This window comes from Lycorma delicatula, chromosome 4, assembly GCF_047948215.1.
Source record: "Lycorma delicatula isolate Av1 chromosome 4, ASM4794821v1, whole genome shotgun sequence".
NCBI lineage: Eukaryota > Metazoa > Arthropoda > Insecta > Hemiptera > Fulgoridae > Lycorma > Lycorma delicatula.
In genome coordinates this window covers 133394247-133422213 of record NC_134458.1, presented here as the reverse complement: position 1 = coordinate 133422213, position 27967 = coordinate 133394247, and the positions used below count along the sequence as shown (strand labels likewise).

At 29.9% G+C, this 27967-nt stretch overlaps 1 protein-coding gene across 2 annotated transcripts in view; it reads left to right on the top strand.

Moving 5' to 3' along the window:
• The window catches only part of chas (chascon), a 765027-nt gene that overhangs the window by 166360 nt on the left and 570700 nt on the right, over window positions 1-27967 (top strand). For both annotated transcript variants that reach the window (XM_075364192.1, XM_075364193.1), the window contains exon 2: window positions 17988-18081. In XM_075364192.1, coding sequence (XP_075220307.1) covers window positions 17989-18081 — 93 coding nt within the window. In that variant the 5' untranslated portion in view covers window position 17988. The remainder of the gene's footprint in view (window positions 1-17987; window positions 18082-27967) is intronic.

Below are 27967 nucleotides of genomic sequence, written 5' to 3'. Positions count from 1 at the left end.
ATTCCAACAGACTATTCATTTTTTTTATTATCGGTTTGAAAAATATTTTTATAATTAATAAGTGATACTGTACCGGTCCCAACATTCCAGCAACTTCTTAAATGAAACCTTGATGTCGATTTTCGTTGACGAGTCTAGAACAATTTACGATTCGTGCTGGAACGCTGGGAATGGTATTAAAGCGGCGACCTTTCATCTTCACCTTCAGGAAAAGGAAGAAAGTCCGCAGGAGCTAAAACAAACCTCGTAAAGAACCTGTTGTTCTTAGCGATGAAACTACAAACAAGTTATTATCGGTGATAGAGTGCATTGTCGTAATGAGAATCCAGTTTTTTGCGCGCTACAGATCCGGTCGCTTTTGTCAAACGATTAAGAACTTGCCAATAAAATCCTCTATTGACGGTCTGGCTCGGGGAGACGAATTTTCGGTGAAGTTTTGCTTCACATTTTCTGAAACGGAGGTAGTGGAATGTCTTTCGGATCGCTTGTCGTTCTCCAGGGATGTACTTCTAATTTTGAAGAATGCGTGCTTATAAAAACATTGTTTACAATCAATCGCCTTATCGCCGTAAGCTTACAGAACAAAAATTAAATGTCTCTGAAACCGATTTTCCTAGCTTAACGCAAAATTTCACGATGGCTTTTTGTTCCAAATTCTTATCCATGACGTTATCGCATCCTTTCATAGCCACCTAATCAGAGAAACAACAATTTAACAATTTCCAATGTAACCACTGTAATGTCACTTGGTACATTGCATTATAAGATTTAGAGGTTGGCTCACTGTTTCTGTAACCCTATCCTGCGCGTTACAGAACTAGTCCGGGAACCTTGTATAATGCGAAAAATATCCGCATTATTAACTTTTTTCTTTTTTTTTAACATCTGGGTCCACCGCTAAGTATTGCTTCAGAGGATGAGATGGATGATTTGTAGCGTGTGAAAATGCCATGCCTGATCGGGATTCGAACCCGGGACCTCCGGATGAAACGTGATCTTTTCTAACCACAAATTAAAGTCTCAAAATTCTATTAATATGTAAATCGTCTACTGATTTCCACAATTTTTTAATACATTTTTTTATTTTTTAAAAATTGATTCATTTGGTAAATTGGTACATTTTTCTTATTTTTTAAAAATTGGTTTAGAGCTTATTTTTGCTGTTATATTAAACAAAATTAATCAATTTCTGAATATTTTAGTTTTGAAAATGTTGAATTTCTTTTACAGATTTGCAGATAAAAGTTTGCTTGAAGTATTCTAAAGGTGATTTTTCTAGATAAATAAATAAGTACCGGCAATATGTCACAAGTATTTACAAAATAGACCAATTAATTAATAATTGCAGTATTACACTCGTATAAGAATTTATAATTACGTCAATTATACGTCAAAAATAAAACAATAAAATAGTTCCAAAAAAGGTATATTAAACGTTTTTCTAAATTTATTTATTTTTTCGTGAATCATTTTTGGTTTTTCATTGTCTTTTTTATTTTTGATTTAATATATTTTTCATATATTTTTTTTTTACAAATAAATGAGTATAGATTGTAATTCTAAAAAAATGGCTAAGAATAAAGTTATGGGTATTTCAATATTTGAGATCTGGGAAATATTTGAAATCGAAAAAACTTACATTCAGTAAATCAGGTTAATTAATTAACTTTCCTAAAAAAAACCTATACATAAAAATAATGTTTTATGGTGAATTGTACTGGCTGAAGTTAACATTTACGGTTGGTCACGTGGATTTAAAATTGTTTCTCTCAACATAATTTAGGTTTGCTTATTAGATAAAAATTGTTCGCAGTAAGGTTAATTTTTATGTGAAAATATAATAATCGTAAAACGAGTGAAAAAATATAATATTTATGATGTATTCATATTTTACGATTTTCTTCTTGAAGTTATAATCTTTTTTAGTTATTTATATATTTTATAGTTAAAATATAGAAAATTATTAAACACAATTAGATATGGTAATAAATCAATAAAAAATTATTATTTAATGTAAAATTTTAAGTGACAAATGTTTTAATTTGTGGGTAAAACAATTAACTAATATATATTACTTTATTATTATTTTAAAATAATGTAAGTAAAGTGTGTCTATACTGCACCTCTTAAGAACGACCCTTTCTTTCTTGGCATTAAAACCTTTTATCCTTAATTAAAACTTTTACTTTATGAAATAATATCCACGTGATGAGGGAAACCTGAAGAATGTCTGAGTAATTAATAATTATATTGTGAGAAAACCTCTCCTTAATTGCAGCTTGTATGCTTAAATTGCACCATTCATAAGCCCAAAATATACCGTCTTTTTTTTTAAATTGCCCTTCAGGGAAATAAATACATTGTAAATAGAAAAGAAAGTTTATTATATCAATTAAGTACAAAGAACAAGTTTTTCTCAGATTAACGAATAAATATATGAGTTTTCTTAAAACGTTATAACATAATTGTAAAAAACCCAAGGTTTCGGTTTTACACTTAGAACAGCTTGGTGTACAAGTCACGAAAGAAAGATAACCTTCGTTTACCGTAAAGTCAAATCTGGGTGTCTTGATATAAATGACTAATACCACTTGTACCTGCCGTTTTAAATTGTTTGTTGAATCGATGAGGAATGGAATCGGCTTCAGCCATTTCGAAAGCCAATTTTTTCTGTTCGTCTCTACCAAGATCACAAAACATTTTTTCTAGTTCTAAAATACGCTGAAGTAATTGATTTTCTATTTCAGGAGGCAAATGTTGGGGACTACCAAAAACGTTTTAGCGTTTACAACGAATTTGTTTGTCCCTTCAAGCCGACGTTTCAAGGTTTTCTTTGGTACTTGATAAGTTCAACAAATGGAGTTAAGCCCAATACTCCCATTGTTATAGGAAGCAATTGCTCTCTTCATATCTTCTTTCAGCCATAGGCCATACTTTCTGCCTTTATTCGCATCTGAAATAAAAAATACGTATAAACTTAAATTGCACCATCTAAAAACAAGGTGGAGTCAAGGAAAACCGGCGTAGTGCAATTTAAGTAAAACTGCTATATTATACAAATTCCGAGTTGTTATAGGTTAGGATGCAAATTTTTTATTAAACTTGAGATTATTTTACGGCTAAGTCTAACCACTTTAAGACTAGATAATTAAAACTTTATTCACTATATGCAAGAGTGTGTTGTCAGCACCATAACAACGCATGAAAATAACAAAAGAAACACAATTTCGGAATAGTTTTTTTTTATAGCGGAGCTGTTATGTACACGAGGATGAAGGAAACGCAGTGCGAGGACTGGAGTGGTGTTGAAGTTCACAAATTTCCTCCTTGGATAGTTGTATGCAATATTCTTTCGACGCTATGATAGCGGTGCAATTTTAAGCAGTGTGGCAAATTAGCCGCACTTCCCTATATTTCTGTATAACTAAGCCCAGACAAATGAAAATTGAATTTGTTTAACATGATCGTGTATTACAATCCATATGTTTAAATTAAAAGTGAAAATAATTTGAAAATTTTTTACGTGTAATCCCAAATAAATTTTAACAATTATGAGAACATTAACATTTACTATAATTATTGCTCGGTTAAACTTTAGAAAGTTCGGTTGACGCGCAGATTACGGGTAGATTGTTTGATCAACGACTGGCTTTTTGCTACCTACGACTTACTGTCGCAGTTCACTACCCCCTCCACTATACTATCAGAATTGCCAACGCTAATTCTTTACTACCCCATACAGAACTACAATGGATCTTTGTACTTGTGCTTTCTAAATTTTTGTGAGTAAATAAAAAGGGGAACAAATTTAGCTACTAAAAATAATACGAATTTTGAAGTCGATTTTTAATCAAATTTAATGAACGAGATTGTTCTCAGTTGGATTCGTATTTTTTTGTTAATGGTTGTTGAAACCTTACTGTATATCAAATGCATCAATTTAAAAATGTCTTTTTTATTGTGTAGTTGAAGTATATCTGATAATCTTGTTGCAGACTTCTTCTATTTATGTTAAATGGAAGATAAAATGTCTTTTGATAATATCATTTGATAAAATATCTTTAGGGGTTTTTACAGTATAAAATGTGTATCTTTAAATTATAATATATTTACGAAAAAAATCTGTTAAATATTTTTTCTTATTCACACAGGTAAATGTGGAAGATAAAATAAATTATAATACTATTAATAAATACAATTTATCACTATATTATAGAAGATTTAATTTATATTACCGAAGACTAAATTATTATTTCTGTAATGAATTATGTGCTTAAATTTTAATTTAAAAAAAATATTTTTGGATTTTTAATCATATTATTTTTTTTTGTATTAAAAATAAAAAAAAATAAAATGGTGTAGTATTAAGTTAACAGTAAGAATTACCATTACCAACATTACGTGATAAAACCAATAATGATAGAAACGAACAAAAATTATGTTTTGTATAATTTACAAATAAATAAATAAATAAGAAGTTTGATTAAAATTAGCGGTTTGTGGTTAAATCAGAAAAATACACACGCTAACATCTTTTATAAGAATAAAATTCTTTAATCATGATCGTGTAGAATTCTTCTTAAAATAAATGTATTTCGTAACATTCTTTTGTGTTATTCCTAGTTCAGTAAGTCCTGGTGAGAAATTTGCTATTACGAAATAATATCATTATTATTATGTATTATTAGATAAATATTTTTCGCTTGAAATTGAAATATTTTTGCTGGTAAATATTTTATTATAATAATTTGAAACAATATATCATTTTATACCGTATATATTTCTTTATTTGTAACCATAAAAAATGCGTATAACAATAACGGGATAGGCTAATCGGATTTATATGATTCATTTCTATTGCTAAATTGTAGAAATGAACTAACCTGAATTAAAAGGTTTAGCTTACAAACATCAGTGCCATGTTTATTCATTCAGAATCAGTAATTATATTTAAAAAAAGTATGCTGAAGGATTTTGAAAGCGAGGAGTATGTGAAATGGAATTGGGAGCAGATTGTTAAATATAAATATCTGATAAAGAAAATATTAAAGCTTGCCTGTGTATCGATCTTTCAAAGCACATGATGTCCAAGTAAATTACCGTTTTCCTTTTATGTTTTCTGTTGAACTGAAAATAATATTAACAGTTGGGGCAAACTCAAAAAATTAAACCGAGAACTTTTTAACGATAAAGTTCTATTAATAACACTAAGTTTCCATTATACGTTCGAAAATATATTCCACACCAGCTTTTTAAATAATCTACATCATGGGTATTCAATCCGCGTTCGGCCTCAAAGATTTTTGTGTTCCGCGGTCTCAAAAATATTAGTTATGAAAATTTATCTTAATTTATTAAATAGTTGAGTATTTATAAAGCAAATGTGCATGAATTGAAATATAAAAAATCTTATCTTAAACGCTTATCTTATTTAATTTCATTGATTTTTTTGTCGAATTTGTAATAAATTAACTACAGTAGTAAGTAAAGGCCACAGAACTGAATGTAGTGAATACATAACAATTTAAGAATTTTCTAAGCTTAATGAATAAATCTCAGTTTTCTTCTCAAAAGAAGATTTTTATCCTCTACTTAGCACTGGTGAAATCTACCTCCGCCTTCTGGCGTGCCGAAAGGGATTTTTTTTTGTATCATAGCGGAAACTTTTTCTCAAAAACCTGAAGAAAATTTAAATTAAATTACCCTTCTGTTGTTTTATAAATTACCTGTAATTTAGGTTCTTTTCAAGCCAAGAAAAAACAATATAAGAATTATTCCTTATTAATCACTTAATAACTAATCTTTATAGTGTAACTCTGTATGGTTGTGAGTCGTGGACGATGGGAACAGTGCAGAGGGAAAGACTGGAAAGGAAGACTGGACTAGACTGGAAGACTGGTGTTAAAGGAGGTATATAAAGTAAAGTGAGATGGATCAATAAGGTCAGTAATGAAGAGATTTTGGAGAGAATTGTTAAAAAAAGTTTTTGGCAAAATATTGTGAAAAGATGAGATATAAGTGAATTTATTGGCCGTATTGTTCGTTTCGAGAGCTTATTAAACACAATAATAGAAGGTTACATTGAAGGGAAAAGAGGAAGAGGACAAATTATTAATGATTAACAATTTAACAGGTTAAATTGTTACTGATTTCGGATATATTTCCCTTGAGGAGATGAAACTGAGAACGCAGAGTAGAAGAGAATGGAGGACCACCACAAACCAATCTGAGGATTGTTAACTAAAGAAGAAGAAAACTAATCTTACGTCAACATTCTGAACCATTTTAGATACTTTTTGACAATGGATTTTTCAGTTATCAGCCATTTGTCAAATAATAATTATTTTAGACAGGAATAATTATTGAAAAAAGCTGACAACAAAGTTTTAATACTTTCCTGGCACTGGTTATTTATTCTTATATAGTTGAAAAATTATACATGAAAAAATTACCTAAGTCTTTTTTGGGGTGGGGGGTGGTATTTTATGATGAAGCTTTTTTTAAAAAAAATATCATTATATGTGTAATTAGTCAAACAAATTTTTTAAATTCAAAAAATCAGTATTTTTTATTTTTTCTGGTTTTCCACTTTCAAAAACATCTACCAAGAAATTTTTTTTGATTTTTTTACGATTACTGTTTTAAATGGAAGAAATTAAAAAAAAAAATATTCCACTAAAAAATGAACAACCAATAGATTTAATAGATTTAGAATTATTACCCCTAAGATTTCCTTTTTTAAAAGAATTAAAAAAATCGTTATTTTTAAACTTTGAACAACTTCCCTACCACAATATTTTTTTTTGGTCGCTTGCCAAGCGACTACTATGTCTAGGAAGACACTAAAAAAATGGGTTAAAAAGTATGCAATAAATAAAAATATATCTATCGATTTTTGAGGAAGGAAGAAGTTTGGGGAATGTTTTTTTTTAAATAATAAGATAAGCATGCACGCATGTACTGATCTTAATATAAAGTGAGGTTTTGCTTACAATATTTTGAGAAAATTGATCCCCAAAAAATGTATGTACGTACGACGTACGAAAATTACCCCCCCCCCCCACTTTTTCTTTGTTTTTGGAATCCTTGGGTCGAAGAAACTTCGAAAAATGCAAAAACTCATACCCCATTCTTTGACTGATTACCATACTTTCCTTCTTACAGCATAGCTTCAATGCCAGGGAAGTAAAAATTATTTTCGACGTTATCTTGAGGAAAAAAGGGGTTAATTTTAACGAGATGGAAGTATTCAGTAGAGTTTACAGAAATTGTGTTCCGAGTTATTTTATTAAATTATTAATTAATTAATTAATTTTTTTGTGCGATATAATTGTTTTAAATGTTAATTTAAAGTTTACGAGTAGAAAAATGGTACAAATATTTTTATCGCATAAAAAAATGGCAAGCCTGATCGGGATTCGAATACAGATAATCTATTGGATGAAAGTTAGAGACACTATTACTCCACCTACATAAACTTAGTATTATAAGTTGGATTAGTTCAGCTCTATAAATATATGGCGAAGAAGAAAGGGAGGGGATTATGAGTGTTTACATATCGGAAAATGTGATAGCTCGTTAAAAGTAATTTTACTATTCTCATTATTATCTCCAGTTGCAATGATAATTTTACTAACGGTAGATTGTATGAATTGATGTCATGTGTATGATCCCTGAGTTTAGCTTATTATAATTATCTTACAAATATTATTATTATTATTATTATTACCTGTGAAATATGATATGTTCAATATCACCCACGCCGCAATCTCTTTGTCATTATCACTACCTCTCTCTCTCTCTCACTATGTTTATATGTGATTGGAGATTGTTTGTGGTGCGATAAAGAAAAGAAAAGAAGTAATGTTTTCTATCTTTGTCTTCGTGACTCACTGTCTGGAATGTGGGCCGAAATTTGCATGTCTTCCACTGCGTTAACACAGCCTGTTCATAAAACCTACATTCCTTGTTTAGTATTACGCTTCTCATCAGGTTTTATTAATTTATTTTTATCTATCACTTTTATAATTTTAATATTAATTTTTTTTACCACCGTTTATATTAAAAACTATTATTTAAAGTTGCATATAATAATATGATTTTGTTTATTTATTATTTTTTTATGAGTTTATAGTCTTTCGTTTTAATCAGTAAGAATTTTTATACCACAGGGACCAGTAGATAGATATAATTAACGCCTTAGGCTTTTATTTTTAATATTTTTTTGTCTCGTAATTTCTAAAATTTTTATAAGTGTAAAAGAACCTGAAACAATACATTGTATGTTAAATTTATCTAAATTTAATATTTGAGAAGGTTGTTTTTCGGGCGATTTTTAAAATTAATCATAATTTATGGTAAAAATAAGTGTAAAAACATGCAGGTTTCATTATAAGGAACGAAGTTTTCATTTTTAAAAAGAGTTAATATATTAAACAATCAGAAATAAAATGCTAACTTTTTTATTAATGAAAAATTTTACTTTCCTGGTATTATAGCTCTAGAACTAAGCTGCAAGAAGAAAACTATGGTGATCAGTCAAAAAATGGAGTATTTTTTTGTATTTATCGATTTTTCATCAACCAGGAACAAAACAAAAAAAGGAGTCACTTCCTGCGTACGTAGGGTGTTTGAAGTTTAATAAATTTTCACTGGATAAACCGATTTTGTTGAAATATGGTATTGATTCTCGAGTATATGGGGCAATTTGATGGTAAAAGTTTGGACTTATCTCCAGGGAGTGCGGTAGAAATAGTTTCTTTGTGGTCAGTTTTCTCAAAATTTTGCAAATATAACCACTTTGTATTAAGCTTAACACATGAATACATGTTTATCTTATTATTTAAAAATATATTTTCCTCCTAAATTCCCCAAATATTTTACCACTTCCCAAAAATCGTAAAGGCTATCTTTTTTGCATAATTTTTAACCAATTTTTTCACGATTTCCTAAGCACTGCAGTAGTGCAAGTGGTCCAAAACAAAATACTTTGAAGGCATTATCAAAGTTGGTGGGGAAATAATTTTAATATTAATTTTTTTTACCACCGTTTATATTAAAAACTATTAATTTAAAGTTTAAAAATATCTTAACTATTAAGCTTAAAAATACCGATTTTTGGAATTTTTTAAACTTTTTTCATGTACTATTATTTTTTAATTACATAAGAGTAAATAAACCAGTGCCAGGAACGTATAAAAATTTGCTGTCAACTTTTTTTTTATTAGAAAAATGTATTAAAAATAATTTTTTTTTTATAAAAATGTAATAGATAAAAAATCCTACTTTATTACATTGAAAAATAAGTAAATCAGTGTAAGATTTTATTTTATAATTGTAATATACCTGTTTAGGTAAAAAGGAACTTTGGTGCAAATATTAATAGTATTCTGTATAATATACTTAGTAATCTTAATATAAGTTTTATAGAGGAAACAAAAAATAGCATTTTACAATGGTAAATCAAAATACTTTTCGAAATAAGTTTAAGAAATTATTAATACCGATAAACTTGAGGAAGAGCTACATCAATTTTTTTTTTAGAGTTTATTTTTATTAAGAGAAGACAAACGGATTGTCAGATTGAAGAAAAAAATTATTACGCTTTGAAATGTAAGGAAATAAGTGGTTTAGCGAGAAGCAAAAATTATTAAAAGAAGAGAGGGGAAAAATATTTGATGATATTAATAAATAGAAGGAAATTGCATGGATTTGGCATGTATTCAAGAAAAAAATATTCAGATAAAGGATGATTGAAGGAGAGATATAAGGAAAGAGGAGAAAAGAATAGCCATTTTAACTGAGATTACAGGAAGGTCATTACAGTGATATAGAAGGATGGATGAAGAAGATAAAAGATAGAAAATTTGCTGGCACTTACCTTAAGAAAGTTAAAAAAAGGCTTATGTAAGGTTAAAAAAGGCTTATACAAAAAGGGCTTATATAAACCGTACATAAATACATTAAAAAAAATTCCGGAATGTTTGATTTATTTAAAATATCTTGGACCAGCTTCTACTATTTCCCTCTTCGTTTGTCATAAATTAAATTTCTTGTTGATATCTTCTTCTTGATATCTTTATTTAACGCGCTTCTGTATTTATAAATTAAGTTACATTTCCGAAACTACATAAATATGCGCGCGCACGTGTGTCTGCGCGCGAATAAAATTATGAATATGATTTTATTAATCAAAAGGTTTTGTCTCTTTTAGATAGTAAGTTAATATGCCTAATTTTAAGAAATGTGGTTTTCATTGTGATTTGTATACATTTATCAATCTTTGATTCCACTTGTCGATTTTGTAACAACTTTTAAAGATAAGACAATTTACAGTCAAGTTTTATGTATTTAAACACTCAAATAAATATAAATATTACGATGATTTTTTTTATTATTGAAGAAAATTACTTTTATGATCCCACAACAAGTTTGTTTCAGATAATTTAAGTGGAAGATTGTTGTATTGAAAATCTTTCATGGTCTGTACAAAGTGTATTATGATATATATATATTTTTTTCATCAATGAAACCAATACTATCAGTTCTTTAAATTTCAATTTTTTGAAGTCGATTACAAGTTAAGTGTTACTACCGAGCTTATAATTATTTGATTTTAATTTTGAATACAAATTTCTTGAAGTTAGTTTTTAAAAAAAAGTTTATTATATGAAAAAAAAATAAGTTAAAAAATTAAGCCGAAATATTACATAATAAATTTAATTCTAATAATATTTTATATGTTTATCTACTTACTATTTTTTGTTTTATTATCTATTCAGATCGAATGATATATGTCTTACCAAATAATATCATTTTTCTGTGGCGTTTTATATATGAGTATATTGCTTCCTGGCTGGGACTGAGGACACATAAACTGGTTTACAGTATGAAACGATATATATTAGCCGATCAGGTCACGCTTTATGTATGTCCTCTGAATCCTTCACCCCCCCGGAGAATTGTTTAATAAAATATAGTATAAGATAAATACCCGTTCTTCGTTCAGATAAAAATTCAGCGGGATTTATTTATCAATCAGATTCGTGTTTTTAATGCATAGTACATTTTAGTTCTGCGGTACTCTATTTTCTACAGAAATAAATAAGAATTCAACATAATAATTTTTAAATTTAACACAATATACATATTATAAGAATACATTTTAATTTGTGTTGTTTAATTGGAATAAATTTCAGAATTTTTTTGAATTTAGTAGTTATGAAATCTAACGAATCTAGTATACGAAATCTAACCTGAAAAATTGAAAAAAATAAATCCCACAATTATATTGAAGTTATTCTTCTTTTGTCGCGTCAGGAGAAACTGATCACAGTGTATTTTCAGCAAGTTACGGAAGTTGCGCGCGCTGATGTAACGCGCCATGAAGTTAGTTTTTAGTGAGAGTTTTTTTTATTATTATGATTATTATTTTCTTTTCGGTCTGAAATTATCCAAGTTATCCACTTGTACTATTTGCAAGGTTGCTCATATATAAATAAGGAAATTTATTTTATTATTATATGTTGAGTTAATTCATCAATTTACAAAATTAATTTTAATGAATATAATTGAAGGAAAATAAATATTATGAATGTTGAATCAAGAAATTTAAATAATAAATAAAGCATATTTAAATTTGTTTTTTTTTTATTGAATCGTCCGATTTAATATTATTTTTTGCAAAATTTATGTATAAATATATATATATATATATTTATATTTTTTTAACTGCCTTCATTTGAAAGATTCTAACGTGTAATTTTAATTTTTTTTTAGTTTTCAAGATGCCCAAAACGAACGTGTTATTTATTCAAATCTTTATTCATGGTATTTGATGTCATCGTTTGACTCAAATCGAATTTGTTTCGAATGCGTAAAAAAATCATTTTTTTATTCACGCCAAAGAAGTATAACTTCTTACTTGCGTACATAAGTACATACACGCTTTTTTTTTTTTTAATAGTTTTCGAGAAGTCTAGACGTAAAATACAAAAGGAGTCGAAAATACATTATTTCTTTATTTTTGGCGTTAAATAAATTTGTTAATTGGGTAATAAGCACATAAAAGTTTTAAAATGAGTAGAATGGTATGAATAAAGTCCACAAAAAATAAGGACAAATAATAATTTAAAGTCCGACTTAAATTTTACGGAAGGCACAGAAATCAAGGCGAAATCTTTCGCAGCCGACACTCGCTAACGAAGCGTTTGCGAATCTTTTTTTATATAAAATTTCTTCATTATTTTCACCAGTAGAACATGTCCTGAAAGTTTTTTACATTCTTCGTGATCATTCTATATATAAATTTGCTGCTCTATTCTATCGTCCACAGTCTTTGTTATGGTTGCGACGCATGTAAAGCTTGTTAGATAAAAAAGCACACAAAAGTTGCTTTTTCTGATATTAATCATTCAATACACGGCCAGTCCCTGTGTTGAATGGAATGAAGGTGTCGCTTCTAGAGCTGATTATCATATACATTTCGGTGAACTTGACATGCTGATAGGAAAAAGTAAATTCATTTCTGTGAAGACGGCAACTTTAAATCATTTCATTCCTAATTTTATCTAGTAAGTCTGGCTGGCATAGGACATGGTATTCTTAAAAATAGCAATGTCATTGTTTGAAATTTTGTACGATTCACGATAAGTCGTCTACAACATTTACGGTTATTTGGTATCATGTAGTAATTACAATTAACGTAGACATATTTGTATTAGCGAATAAATAAAATAAAAATCTATTAGCTGTGTTTGCCCTTTATGTAATATAATCCATTAACTCTTCATTTGTGTTCTGTTGCAATATAAAATTATGAAAATGATTAATACTGTGATAAAATACTCGTAATAAAATATAAACCAAATATTTTAAATTAAAATATTAATTCTTTCAAGAGAATGTAGCTACTCTGTTAACGTTCTGTTTATAACAAAGAAATAAATAATCACCGACCAATTCAATCCAGATTTAACTTCTTTGAAGGCTTACAAGAGCCGTGTGCGGCCGATAAAATGCAAGAAGAAGCGAGAGAAAAATAGAATTGTCGTCGTGCTTTAAAAGAATAAAACGCTGTAAAAAGTAAATTGCCATTTGTTTCAGAAATAATGTCTTACAATGTTATTTCCGACAAGCAGGGAGGTAATGAACAACTAATTTATATTGTGATTAGCTTTATAGCAAGTTGATAAAAGCAAAGATTCCGCCATGCAATACAACTGTAAAGACAAACAACTAAAACAGAAACAAAATAAAATAACTTAAAATAAAAAAAAAAAAAACAATCAAAACAAAAGAGTTGCTGGTTGGTATTCGAAAATACGTTTCTAAAAGATCCATTAAAAAATTTCTTATTCTTTTTTTTAAGTAAGTGTTTTCATTTGAGTAAAATACTTTGCGAGTTAAATTACTGTCACTTATTTAATATTAAAAAGTTTAGTTTGGAAAAAAATGATGAAACAGTAATAATAGTGTGTGACAATTTATTAGAAACAATTTCGTGTGTATTATAATATGTACTATAAAAATAATGCTTGTATTTGAAATACTGACCTAAAAAAAACACACATATATATTTTAGCATACCCCGTCGCGACTTCGCCCACAATATAGATGCAGCTTCACTCGCAGTGCTTTTTTAATAGCAAACTTATTTTTTTATAAATAAAAAATATTTAATCACCAATATTATGTTTAAATTTTCATTAAATCCTGATAAAACGATAATAAAAATTTTTATGAAAAATACCGAAGGAATATACGATAAACAATGAATTTTTGCCCAAAACTTAAACAAAGGAAAACGAAAAAAGGTAGATAAGAAAATTGAACAATATTTGATAGACCAATCCATTTTATGAATGAATTAAAATAGTTCAATATAAAAGTCCGATAAAGATAAACAAAAAATTTATAACAATCCCAAATCTAGCACCCCATCGCGGCTTCGCCCGTGCTCTATGGTTACTTGCGCTTCCCGTTACGATCAGAAGGTCATGGCTCACTTCGCTCTCCCTTCCCGTTTTCTCCCGTTTCTCTTTCCATTAATTCCCTTTCCCCTTCATCTTCCCCCATTTCCCATTTGCCATTCCCCCTTCCTCTTTCCTCTTTCCACTTTTACCATTTTTCCCTTTTTCTTTTCCCCATTTTCCCTTTTACCTTTTTCGATTTTTCCCTTTCTCCCTTATTCCCCGCGCGTAAATCGGTCCAGTAGTTTTTTAGTCTATAGCGGACAGACATATCAGAAACATAGTAATGGAATCGTAAAATATTTAGTATAGCGTATGTTGCTTTTACGTCCAACAGTTAGCGCTGTTAACACGAAATTTAGTTTTTTATCGATTTGAACCCCTTAAAATAAAAATTTCGCAAAATCGTTTCTTAGTGCATGCCTACTTAAAGATACGATTGTACCCTGAAAATTTCAAGTCTCTATCCATAATAGTTTTGGTTGTACGTTGATTATGAGTCAATGAATCAGTCAGGACATTCTCTTATACATAAGATATATATATATATATATATATATATATATATATATATATATCGTATAAAAAGAAAAAAAAATAATCTATACATATAATTAAGTGATAACTAGGGTTGTCCCTGTGCGCGTATCACGCAAAAACTACTGGACAGATTTTAATAAAACTTTACAGACTTTTACCTTACAGACTTGGTCATTATCTCCTATGAGTAGAATTATAATGAATTTCCTAATGCGGGTTAATATATTAAAGATATTAATTAAAAATAAAGTTAATCCTTTTTCTTTGTTATATTTCTGTTACCATGGTAACAGAAAAAAGATCTCCGAGTGTAGATCTACATACTAATCATCTAATCTAATCTGTAAAATATTCAATATTTAAAATATTTTATAATTTATTATTGTAATTAGCTTAAATTAGCACATTAGCAAACTTTTATGGGTTTTTTATTATTTAAATTTCTTAAACATGGTTTCCGCTGATATATTTTAATAATAAAAAATTGTTAAACAATTTTTTTAACCACCTTACCAGCAAGAAAAGATGTATTTTTTCAAGATATTTCGGGGTTTTTCAAGCCATCATCAGGAGATTAAAAATATTATAAGTCAAAAATTAAAATGAGAATACAGTCATAACTGTTTGAGTGTCAACAGTATACTCAAAAATGGTGAAAAATAAAAAAAATATGTCATGGGAAAATACATATTTTTTTGCTGGTAAGGTGGTTAAAAAAAAATTTTAATTATTTTTTATTTTTATAATTTGATTTTCAATTTTGGGTTGTCAAAAATTAATAAAAATATACCTTAAAGAAAGAGAAATAATCTCTCTTATTATTCAAAGTCTGCTAAAACATTGAGAGTATCTCGGTTCTCTGAAAAAATTGAAGTGCGTGGTTCTTGTTTAGCTGCTGTCCGAGAGCGCTATGCCCAGATTCAAGCTGTATCTTTGTTTACAGCAGGAGCATTCGAGAGCTTCTACGTCAAGGTCATAGAAACGTTGAAAAAATGAGAGCTTTCCAGGCTTTAATTGTTATTTATCAGTATTATTCTCACAATCATTAGTATAACGAACACAGCGGAATCCAGGAGGCTCCTCCGCCTGACCGGCTAGTAAATAAATAAAAGTTTATTCGGAATTATAAGTAAATTTTATTAATCATTAAGTTATATAAAAAGAATTTAATACCCTAGAAAAATACCCTTTACAAAATTAAAAAATTAATCTGGCCACTACGGACTTCCTTGTACTCCTATTAAATTACATATACACATTTGTTTTTTAAATGTAAAGTACATAAAATTTTATTTCATTAATAACTTCTGATATTTTTTTAATTAATTTTTTTATTGTTATTGGATTATTATTTATTGTATTTTTTTTTAAATCAGTGGTTAATAATTGTTAATAAATCAATATATTTACCGATGTGCCTTTCCCTTGTCAGATCAAAATATTTCATTAATTAAAATCTTATTTGGCTATAACTCTAGAACAAATGAAAATAAGTACCACGTACGATATACGTGTACGTTGAAAAGCTCTCAATGAGGGCTTATTACTACAGTTAAGAAAAAGTCCAAAATCCAAATTATTTGGATTTTGGACCTTTTTTGGACGCTTTTGGTCCAGTTCGATTACAATCAAAAGGAGAGCTACACAAATAGTTGTTAGAACAGTCCTAAATAAAACATTTCAACATCCTACGGCTAATCGGTTTTGAGTTTGCGAGATACATACGTACAGACGTCACGAAAATCGATATTTTCGTTGAAATCTGAAAACTGAAATTTTTCGCGATCACAATACTTCCTTTACTTCGTACAAGGAAGTAAAAATCAAACCAATAAAATAAAATTTGATTCGGTAAGGCTTGTTGGATAATACAAAACAAAAATAAATACACACATAAGTTAAGAACTTCATTGCTTTAAGTCATCAAAAAAATATCGGGTATCCGAGAATTATCTGAACAAATTTGATATCGAGGAAATAATTTATTTATTAAGATAAAAAAAAAGGCTATATGAATTTAGTAACGTTAAAACTGAAAGTTTTTTTACTTGTAATCCAAGACATTCAGTGTGTGCACCATTAGTAATTCACATAATATCCAACCGGTAATTAATTCCATGCCATGTTCGTTGTAACACATTCACATCTGTGAGTTGGAATGCGTTAACAATCCTCTCCTAAAGTCATCAATATTCACTACAGGAGTTTTATGTACATTATCCTTGATAAAACCCCACAGAAAAAATCATACGGAATTATATCCGGTGATCAAGGTGGCTTAGCGATCGGTCTACCACGTCCAATCCAGTGATTTGGGAATGTGTTGTTGAGGATTTACGCACTAATAAACCCAATTCTGCGGCGCTGCATCTTGTTGGAATATGATTTCGGGTTGTAACTCTTTAAGCTGAGGTAAACAAAATCCTTTTAACAATTCCAGATAGACATTCCCGTTAACTGCGGTTTCCGCAAATAAAAAAGTTCCAACCACACGATCGTGAAGCAGTGCGCACCAAACATTAGTTTTTCGGCAATCTATAATACGGTAAAATGTAACGTGAATTCTCTGATTCCCATATTCGAACGTTCTGAGCGTTCAATTTTCTAAACAGTTGAAATGTAACCTCGTCTAAGAATATGACGTTTTTAATGTAACAATAATCATTTTCAATTCTTTCAATCTTTTCAAATTTAACATACAAATTGATTTCTATAATTGTGATCTTCTGGTGTAATATGGTACAATATTTGCAATTTATAAGGGTGCAATTTTAATAGTTTCTTCAAAACATCGTGAATGGTAGATTGCGGAAGATTTAACTCGCGCGCTGCACTCCGAGTTGACTTCCCAGGCAACTTGGCATTTTTCACACTATAGAAAATTCATTGTCACACATCCATCGGCAGATGTTGTTAATAGTGCCACATGTTGTAAAAGTAGATAATTAAATTATATACGAGTATTATGTAGTTATATTTTTATAATCATCAATCAGCGTTGTTTTTAAAATGTAAAACGCATTATTTGACTGTTGTAAAATAATACGTTACCATAGTAGTTCTCGTGACTCTGATGCAAATAAAGCACCTACAGTACAAGATACAATAATCAAAGTATTTCTCTGAGAGTAGTATTCATTCTACAGCCAGTCTCTGTTGTTAAATGAGCCTGTGTTAAATTAAGGCTGAGTATCACAGCTTTTTAGTGGGCTTAGCGTGTTGAAGAGGAGGTCGTATAATTGGCATAGCAAAAAAGAAAAAGAAAAACCACTCCCTTCCACTATTTTCATAATAAGTCAAATATGAAAGTCTTATAAATATGGAGAGTGGTTGAATTTTCGGATATGACGTATGAGTCGACGAACAATCATTATGTTTGAGACACATATCTTTCAATTTTTTTAGTATGTTAAAAAAGACATACATTTCTATTAAGGTATTATTAATATTGATTATTACGTATTTTTTATTCTTCAGAATGGCGGAGGATCAGGATCAAGATGGAACAAGTAACGGGCTTAAAGTTCTTTCAGTGCAACGTTTTGAGGCACCAGCACCGTCTAATGCATTGGTGAGTAAGATATTTTTATTTATTCATTCAGTAATACTAGATAATTTATTTTACAAAAATGTTTAAAGAATGAAAATATAATGTAAGTAGCATACAGCAAAGACGTCTTGTACTGGTTAGCGAGAGCCAGATAACAAAACTGATTCAGAAATACAAATGAATTTCTTTATAAAATCTCAATAAAAACGTATCAAATAAATGACCAATACATCAGTAAAATAATCATCATTAAATAAATTACAAAAAAATCAGAAACTTCAAGACCATATCAGTTTAATTAATCAACCAAAATTATTCAAAGTAATAGTAAATATGTTTTAAAATTTGGATAATCTAATTTTCTTAAATTTATGTTATATTTTATCAACGTATGTTTATATTATACTTATTTTGCGCCTGAAACATAGCCAAGTCTCTCGAATAATGTTCTTTTATATTAAGGAATATGGAAATTGCTGGTTTTGTCGTTTAAGTCGAAAACTTGTACAAATCAAAAAATCAAAAATGTAATATTCTTTATAGATAAGTGATGATAATATTAAATTATGGTGAAACGCCCTGAACTGTTTATATAATGTTTTAGTAGAACATCGTCTTGGTTGATTACAAATAATTTTGATTAATGGGTTCAAATTTTGTATTTAAAGATCTAATATGATAATCATAAGCATTAGCTCAGAAAATATAGTCGGATTCACAAAGAATATAACAACTTTTCACATGTTCTAGTGGTAAAGATAAAGAAGAAATTTCATATAAACATAGGTTCGGAAACGCTTAGTTAGCGACTGTCAGCTGGTGAAAAAGTTGGCCCTGATTTCGCGCCATCGGTAAAATTAAGCCACATAGTAATTTTTGAGAACGAAATTAAGAGATAAGTTTTTAGTGGTTTTATATGAAATCTGATCTGGAAAATTAAAAAAAAGAAAAAAAATAGGTCCAGGACTGTATTTTTAATAGTTTTCGAGAAATCTGGAGTAAAAGACAAAAAAATTAAAGTTAAAAAGCACTATTTTATGTTTGGTGTAGAATAACTTTGTTAAATGGGTGATAAACAGTTAAAAGTTTTAAACGATTTATAGAGAATAAATTGATATGAATAAGTACACAGAAACTAAATATGTAAATATTTCGTAGTTTATTAAATACAGAATATACTAAAATGTGACAGTTTTAACTAGGAATTAAACGAAAAAAAATTTCAATATTACAAAACACAAAAATCAAATATTAAAAAAATTAACAAATAAAAACATAAAAAATAAAATCGATTTACAATCAATTAAATAATTTGCTGAAAATGTTCTTCGTCGTGGTGGATACTCTGTTCGATACGCAATGTTTTTGGTAGCTTTCCGTGTATCAAGTTGGTTTTGTATTAGTTGTAACACGCTGAAAATTCTAATAACTTCTCTTTTCTTTATGCTCTACATTACGCTTCCTATATTACGCATGAGAATTGTTAATTTAATCAGAATAAATATAAAATCCTGTGGTCTTGAAAGATTTCAGATAGATTTGAACTAAAAATAAACTATGATAGTGCTTGCATGGGTTGCGCAGAAGTTTCCAGATGGAAGGTTTACAAATGGAGTCCTGTCCACAGCTGTTTAAATTTTATTTGCTGTCGGTTCGCAATTTTTGTTTTTTGTCCAAAAATTATTTAACTGGTCACACAACCTACTCTGATCTATCTGGAATATAATGCAGCTATAGCTATCATAACGGAAAAAGGGCAAAGCTACTATATTGGCAGAGAAATTAAAGATTCACCTAACAATTTACAGACTTGTGTATTATTAAATGGCTTTCAACATCATTTAATCGGCACTAATATTTGTATGTATTTGTTTGAACGTTTTACATAACTATTCAGTTTAAGTGTGGCGAATAACAAAATGTAATATTTAGATTAATTTTTGTATAACGTATGTGGATTATTGTATAAAGACTGATTTTAATAAATATTTCATACGACTCTTTTCTTTTGTTCTTCAATTTTATTTTCTTCAGATTCTCACGTGCACACCAGATAATTGCAAGTTGTCTGTATAAAACTGCGTGTATTCAGAACATTAAAGTCACCGAATGCGAACTGGTGTTCCAGAATTAGCGCGTTCTTTTTAACCACTCGTTGAAGTCTCCGTTTTACATCATCACGTACATCTCGGGAAGTACGAAATTTTCTCATATCTTTTTTCTATACGTGTCTTTTTCTTTTCATTTTTAAAAAAACTAGTTTATGTTTTTATTGCCTAAGATATATTTTGATGAAAAAACTTACAAACTGGTTTTTTTGTGGTTTATCGATAAGTTAATAATTTTAAATAGACCTTTTTCTGGTAAATAATTTTACTTAATGTATCTTCGTTAGTTTTATTGAAAGTTGGTTAGAAATTAATATTAAATTGTTTTAGATTTATAGTAAGTGTTAGAATAAAATATTTTTTTTTGTGTGTTCACATCGCTTGCCCTTTGTGGTTTTTTTTTTTTTTTTTTTTTTTTTTTGTATAAAAGAAACAGGTTATTTTTTAGTTATATTCAACAAGCTGAAATTTTTTAGGAGAATTGTAACAGATCTGTCAGTATTTTTTAGGAGAATTGTAACAGATCTGTCAGTATTTTTTTAAGGTAAAAAGACAGATATTTTTTTAAAAATTGAGGCGGGTAAAAAAATGGGAAGTTTATAAAATTCTTTAAAAATTACAATTTATTTTAAATTTCTAACTATTGAAATTACTTATGTGATAAGAGTTATTTTTACTTGCAATATTCAAATAAATTAAAGTACCTAAAAATATTTAGCAGCTCTTGAAAATGAGAAGGAAAGTTATAACATTATAAAGAATAGCTTTTTCCTTCCTTGTACGAAGTAAAGGAAGTACCGTGATCGCGAAAGATTTCGGTTTTCAGATTTCAATGGAAATATCCATTTTGACCATCCCTGAATCCATTTTAGACTAGTTTTGTCGTGATGTCTGAACGTACGTACGTATCTTGCATAACTCAAAAGCGATCAGTCGTAGGATATTGAAATTTTAGATTTAGGATTGTTGTAACACCTAGTTGTGCACCTCCGTTTTCGATTGCTATTGACTGGACGAAAAGTGTTAAAAAAAACACAAAAGCCAAAAGAATTCGGGTTTTGGAATTTTTCATAACCGCAGTAATAAGCTCTCATTGAGAGATTTTATCAATATATCTAGAATTTAAGAATATGCCCCAATATTTTTAAAACTTTACAATATTTATTTGCTGTACAATAAAAACATAACATCAGAAAGAAAAAATACACGTTACTATTTAAGATATTGCACAAATAAATTCAAAACTACAAAGGTTATTATACACCAGTATTATGAAACGTTACAATAAAATTATTTACGGTGTGATGATAAAATATAACCTCCAACAGGACAGGTCATTTCAGTATCGCTATTAATATACCTTTCTTCCTCCGCCTTCTGTTTCAGTATCCTATGTGCCAGGTTGGCTACCTCTAACCAACCCGCCTCGGTCTGCATCGTGTGGCCAATAACAGAATCCGGTGTTATGTTCGTCGTAAGCCTGTTCCTCGCAGCTTCCCACCAGTCACAGCCAAGCCAAACAGGTGTGCTCAGCAATGTCCACTCCCGCTCAGTACCTCAGGCCGCCGTCCTTCTGATCTCAAAACTCTGCAGATAACTGCCGAAATTTCCGTGGCCTGATAGGAAATGGGTGAGTCGGAAGTCAACTTCCCCGTGTCGACGACCCACCCACACCCTCACATCGGGAATCAGAAGCCGGGTCCATCGGCCCTTCTGGTGGCCCACTACGCATCTCGCCTGCCAGACGTTTACGATCCTCGCCCTAGGCTCCGCTTTCGACATTCCGTTGAACCAAAGGCTTCTCTCCTCCGCCAATAGATCTATCGGCGGAGTTCCTGCGATGACGCAGATCGTGTCATAAGAGACTGTCCTGTACGCGCACGTCGTACACAGAAGCAGCCTCCAATGAATAGACTCAAGTAATGCATTGTACTTCCCGATGCGTAGGGCTGTTATCCACGCTAGACACGCGTAGAGTAGCACAGATGTCACCGAGGCCGCAATTGTACTTCGTTTCTCTCGTGGTCCCTCAGTATTGGCCGTCAACCCTGATTGTTTGCTGGTCCTGTAATAAATTTGCCGTGGGGTGGAAATGGGGATCCATTTTCGAAAAAAACAAAATATCGCTATAACTTTCTTATTTAGTAAAAAATCGAATTCGTTTTAAGTTCTTAAAACTTACTATTCTTTGGATAAGGGCCTAAAACCTATCTAATAAAGTTTTTTGATATCACCAACCATTGGCCCAGGGGGTGAAAAAAATGAGTTTTCAGAGATAAAAAAAAATCATACCTCCCTAATAGACACAGTATCGAATCGTTTTAATGTGGGTCGTTAGTCTTCTAAACATTACCTGAAAATTTTGTCAAAACAATTTTTGATATGATCAACACTTACGGCTAGATATGACCAAAATGTTGCTGGAGTTGTAAGAAGATGGGGCTTGTATGCTAAACATGTAAAACTTTTTTTCACGTGCAACCATTTCGTATTGAGTAAATTTGAAGTTTTTCTTAATTTTAAAGTGGAAATCTTTTTTATTCCGTACTTAGCATCGGTGAAATCTACCTCCGCCTTCCGGCGTGTCGAAAGGGATTTTTTATTTTTATAAAAACGGCTTGAGGGGTTTTTCGCCTTTTGCGTTTCTTGCGTCTGGGATTTTTCAACGGTGGCGGTTTTTTGTTTATTTTTGTACACTTTTAAAAACACACAATGAATAACACAAAAATATTATTCAATTCTTTGTATTTTTACTCTTTGAAAGCGGGACCAACATATTAATTGTTAGGAAGTTAGTGGCTATTAATTTTAATTTGGGTCGGATTTCAAAATAATGAATAGGAAGAAACTGAATTTCTTTACACGTTACAATTGAAACTAAAGGTGTATAAATTGAACGAAATTTTACGAAGGAATTGAATGCTGTATTTTGAAAATACTCCATAGTAAAGTTCTATTTAGAATTCGTAGGATATTTTTTCATACTCTAGAGTCTGGATGTGGATGATAAAATATTGTTTCTCTTCTAGTTATTTCTTTACAAACTTAAACAATTCAAACAAAGAATTTTCAGCAATTTCCCAAATATTTATTCATCTGTCCTTTCTGATAAGATTCAAAATCAGTATTATATACGGCTTTTGAAACGACTACTTTTAACGCTATTTACCCCCGTTCATTAGAAAACAAAGTTTTCTACAAATAGGTTGCTTTTAATTAGTTTTATAATCTATTAATTTAATTTCATTCTGGTTCTTACCCCACTGTTGTACGACATAAATTGACCAAGGTATTGAAAACCACAGATTTAGCATGTTCTTAAAATATATTACCTTATCAAAAGGTATTTAAAAGAAGCCTCTGAAAAAATTGTGATCGTGTACTTTAAGTTCAGTATGAGATGGATTATTGTGTTGAGTTAACAGAATTAACAGAAGCTAACAGAATACTGAAAATACGGAGGTTAACACAATTTATCGTTCTTTGAAAATGTTTTAATCGTGCTTCTGTCACGGTTCAGTATGAAACCATGATAACTAATAAATCCGGACCCATTAAATCGGGTAAAATCATATAAATAATCTTTCTGTTTCTATTCCATGAAAAGTCTTATTTCATTTTTTTTTCTTTCACTAACGTTAATATCTTTATTAAAACATACTTACTAAGCGTGTTGAAACTGTCGAAATAGTGAATTGTTATCTTCATAATTTCTTAATTACATTTAATTTAATTTAGCTGCGAGTTATAATTAAATAACTTAGATCTATATAATAGTGGGGGGTTGATAGGTTGTGTTTATACGGGTAAAAGAATGAAATTCCTATTCGTAATCCAGTCAAGGTTATTGTCATAAGCTGTATGTGATATAAATAATAAAATAATAATTAATGCTTTCATTTTAAAAATAATTTATGTAACAATATAACATATATATATTTATCACATTTAATATATATGTTTAAAATGTTTTGATAAATTATTATTATTATTGTTTTTATATTAAGTTATATGTTTACTTTATCCTTTATATAAACATTACTTGTAGCTTAATTCAAATAAATATTATGATAAAAAGCAAATAAAATAGTAGATTACTATTTAGGTCACAATTTATCAGCGCACATACAGCTAATATTATACATGTATAATGCAATTCATCACGTAAGCTCGATTTTCTTTTATGGAAAAGTAGAATGTAGAACTTACAAAGCGTTATGAAGCGGTTTTTGTGTTGTCAGATGGCCGAAATTTTTGGTAGTTTTAATTGTAAAAATTTTTCTTTCTTGCATAATTCTTTTTTAATCCAGTTTATAAAATTATTTAACTATGTACGTTCGGAACATCTGTTTCCCTGTGGCAGTTGTAGTATGGCAAACAAGTGAAAAATCAGTTTGGACCTATAGGGCTTTATAAAGCTGTTCAATCCTCTTAGCTAAATTGTATCACTGCTATCATCTGCCTACACTGAAGCCGATAAAAATCTCTACAGTCAGTATTAAATCTAGTGAATTTTTATATCTAGTTGTATACTTTCGTTAATACGATAAAAATAAACTGAATATTTTCAATGTGAATAATTTTGTAAGGGTTTTATTATTACATTTTAAGAAATGGACTGATATTGTGTTAGTGTAGAGACTACTTGACCCATGGTATTACCGAAATTGACTACGTTTTTATTACATTTAAAATTCATTTAAAAAACAGTCTTTTGTAGGGTACCGGCTATTCTTCTGCTGCATACACTGAGAACAGTAAACAAAGTTTATTGTTATTCATTCACTGATATTCCCAATTATCAATCTAAAATACATTACGTATTCAGCTTGACCACTCGAGATAAGGGTGAATCAATCCTCCCTGCTGCCGTTGGGCTCGCTGTACTAATTGAGCGGAGTTGGTCCCATTTTAGGTCCATCATAGGTTTCGAGTTCGGTGAACGAGCGGGTACTCCGTACAATTCACCGCGAGAACTAACTTCTATGTTTGTAAGAAACCAACAATATAATTCTGACACAGCCTAACGTCATCTGTTAAGATGGGTAGAAATACAGTTCTGGTTTGTAGAGGCGCAAGGAACAGATTACTGTCTCTCGTCTTAAAGATATCTCAGTCACTGAAATTTTTATAACTGTTATTTACAGTTTATTACATATTATCTAATCTTTAGTGAATTTTCTATTTCTTAAAACTCATTTTATAGTAATAATAATTATTATTATACATTAGCACGTTTTTATACGATGAAAAATAAACAACGGAAGCCTTCTAGTAATAAGAGAATATAAAAAAAACCAGTTTGCTGCGGTCTGGGATCTTATTTCACCGAAGATTAAGAAAAAATTGTTTAAAAACAATTGTCAAGGTTGAATAAATACTGTGAGACAAGATCCCCTGATTATGTGTATTGTTTATTTGAATTAAAGTTTTATTTCATAATGCTAATCTTGTTTTCTTTCTATTTGAATTTATCTTTCTGGCTTGCTTTCTTCCTTGTAATTTATAACCGCTGTACAGATTTTTTATAAAATCAAGCGATTCCTCTAAACTGCGGTAATAGTAAAGAGGAAATGTCTGGATTTTATAAATAAACTTGCTTTATAATGTAATTTAGAGCCATCCTTAGGTTTTATAATCTATCTAGCCAGAGGGCTCTGCTCCTTGGACCCCCGCTGTATTCACTGAACTCATGCTTGTGAGAATAATGATAAATAAAAATCAAAGACTGTTCAATTTATAGAAAATATCAATGTATTATTACTTCTTCAGATCAAATGTTTGGTCGGCACAAGACCGGAAACTTTGAATGATTAAGAATGTGGGTTTTAAAACAGACGGCCTCCATCTTAAAAATATTAGTTATAACTAGTTATCCGTACGAAGTACAGGTAAAAATGTATTATGCCCGGTTTTTAGCGTTACCCGACAATCACAACAAGAAAGTGACCTTACATCATTTTTCATTTTATATTATTTTCAACATTTTATATTAAATATGCATGCTATTTTATATTTTGTAAGTAGTCGTACGTTATTTTGTCGTAAAATTAGGAAAATTGTTTACGTCAATATTAATTAATCGCAAACGCTTCATTTTCTGGTTATGATTAGATAAGAAAACCTATCTCTACCTGCTGCTTTATTACTGAAATGAGGCTATAGTGAATTTCAGAGTATATAAGTTATGGGAATAATTCGTAGTTTCGTGTACGTTTATTACTGAAGCTGTACCTCAAAAATAATGTTTTTCCAGACTTAGGTTTATAGAATTCCTAACAATATTATAAAAAATCCCTTTCGGCACGCCGGAAGACGGAGGTAAATTTCACCGGTGCTAAGTAGGGGATAAATAACCCATCGGGTTGGTCTAGTGGTGAACGCGTCTTCCCAAATCAGCTGATTTGGAAATCGAGAGTTCCAGCGTTCAAGTCCTAGTAAAGCCAGTTGTTTTTACACGGATTTGAATACTAGATCGTGGATACCGGTGTTCTTTGGTGGTTGGGTTTCAATTAACCACACATCTCAGGAACGGTCGAACTGAGAATGTACAAGACTACACTTCATTTACACTCATACATGTCATCCTCATTCATCCTCTGAAGAATTATCTAAAAGGTATTTACCGGAGGCTAAACAGGAAAAAGGAAAAGTAGGGGATAAAAAAGATTTCCACCTGCATCTGAAAAAAGTTTCACATGTTTAGAATACGACATATTCTTATAATTCCAACAAAAGTTTGGTCATCCCTTGCCGTAAGGGTTGGTCATATGAAAAATTGTGACACACAAAAGTTTTAGGTAATTTTTACAGAACTAACGATCACTTTAAACCGATTTGATACTGTGCCTATTAAGGGAGGTATGATGTTTTTTTGTCTTCAAAACCCAATTTTTTCCAACCTCTGGGCCAATGGTTGGTGATATCAAAAAAATTTACTTAGATAAGTTTTAAGCCCTTATTTCAAGAATAGTAGGACTTTAAACGAATTGGATATTTTACTTAATAAGAAAGTTATAGCGATTTTTTGTTTTTTTTCAAAAAAAACCCCATTTCCATCCTTATGGTTCGATTTTGCCCATTAACAAACTCAAACGAGATTTTGGGTCGTCATATTTTATGTATCAATTTGAAAGTGATTGGCGCAAAATTACGGCAGATATTGTGTCCACAAGAAAGTTAAATATATATATGTATATGTATATATAAATGTAAGCTGTTGAACTGACGGTAGTTTTGGGGTCTGGAGGAGGTAGAAAATATTTATATATATATATATATATATATATATATATATATATACATATATTTATTATTTATACTATTGCATAAAGAGGAAGAGGGGTTTTGTTTGTTCGGGGAAAAAAAAATTAATCCATCAATCGCAACCAAATTTTTACCCGTTTTTATAGGCATAACTGAAAAGGTAAGACATTTCATCTCGGAAAAAAAAATTATATACATGCAGTATTGGAGGTTTGCCGATGGAAGCACAAACTTTAATGAATTGAATTAATGAACTGTGAGCTGTGAGTCTCTATCATTGTGTGAGCTGGGTTTGAATCGAAATCATTCAAATGAATAATATAATAAAATAATATAATTAAATTTACGTTAAATAAAATAATATTAAATAAATTTAAAGAATTTCTCTTTAACAATAATGGGCTTCCCGTAGGGATTGCGTGTAAGGCTAGAGTGGTGAGGTGTACGAGCACGTCGTGAGAGGCTAGATTACTCTTCATAATAAACTGGTAAGAAATGGGGTGTCCCTGGGGTGCTGTTTTGGGAGGTGCTAT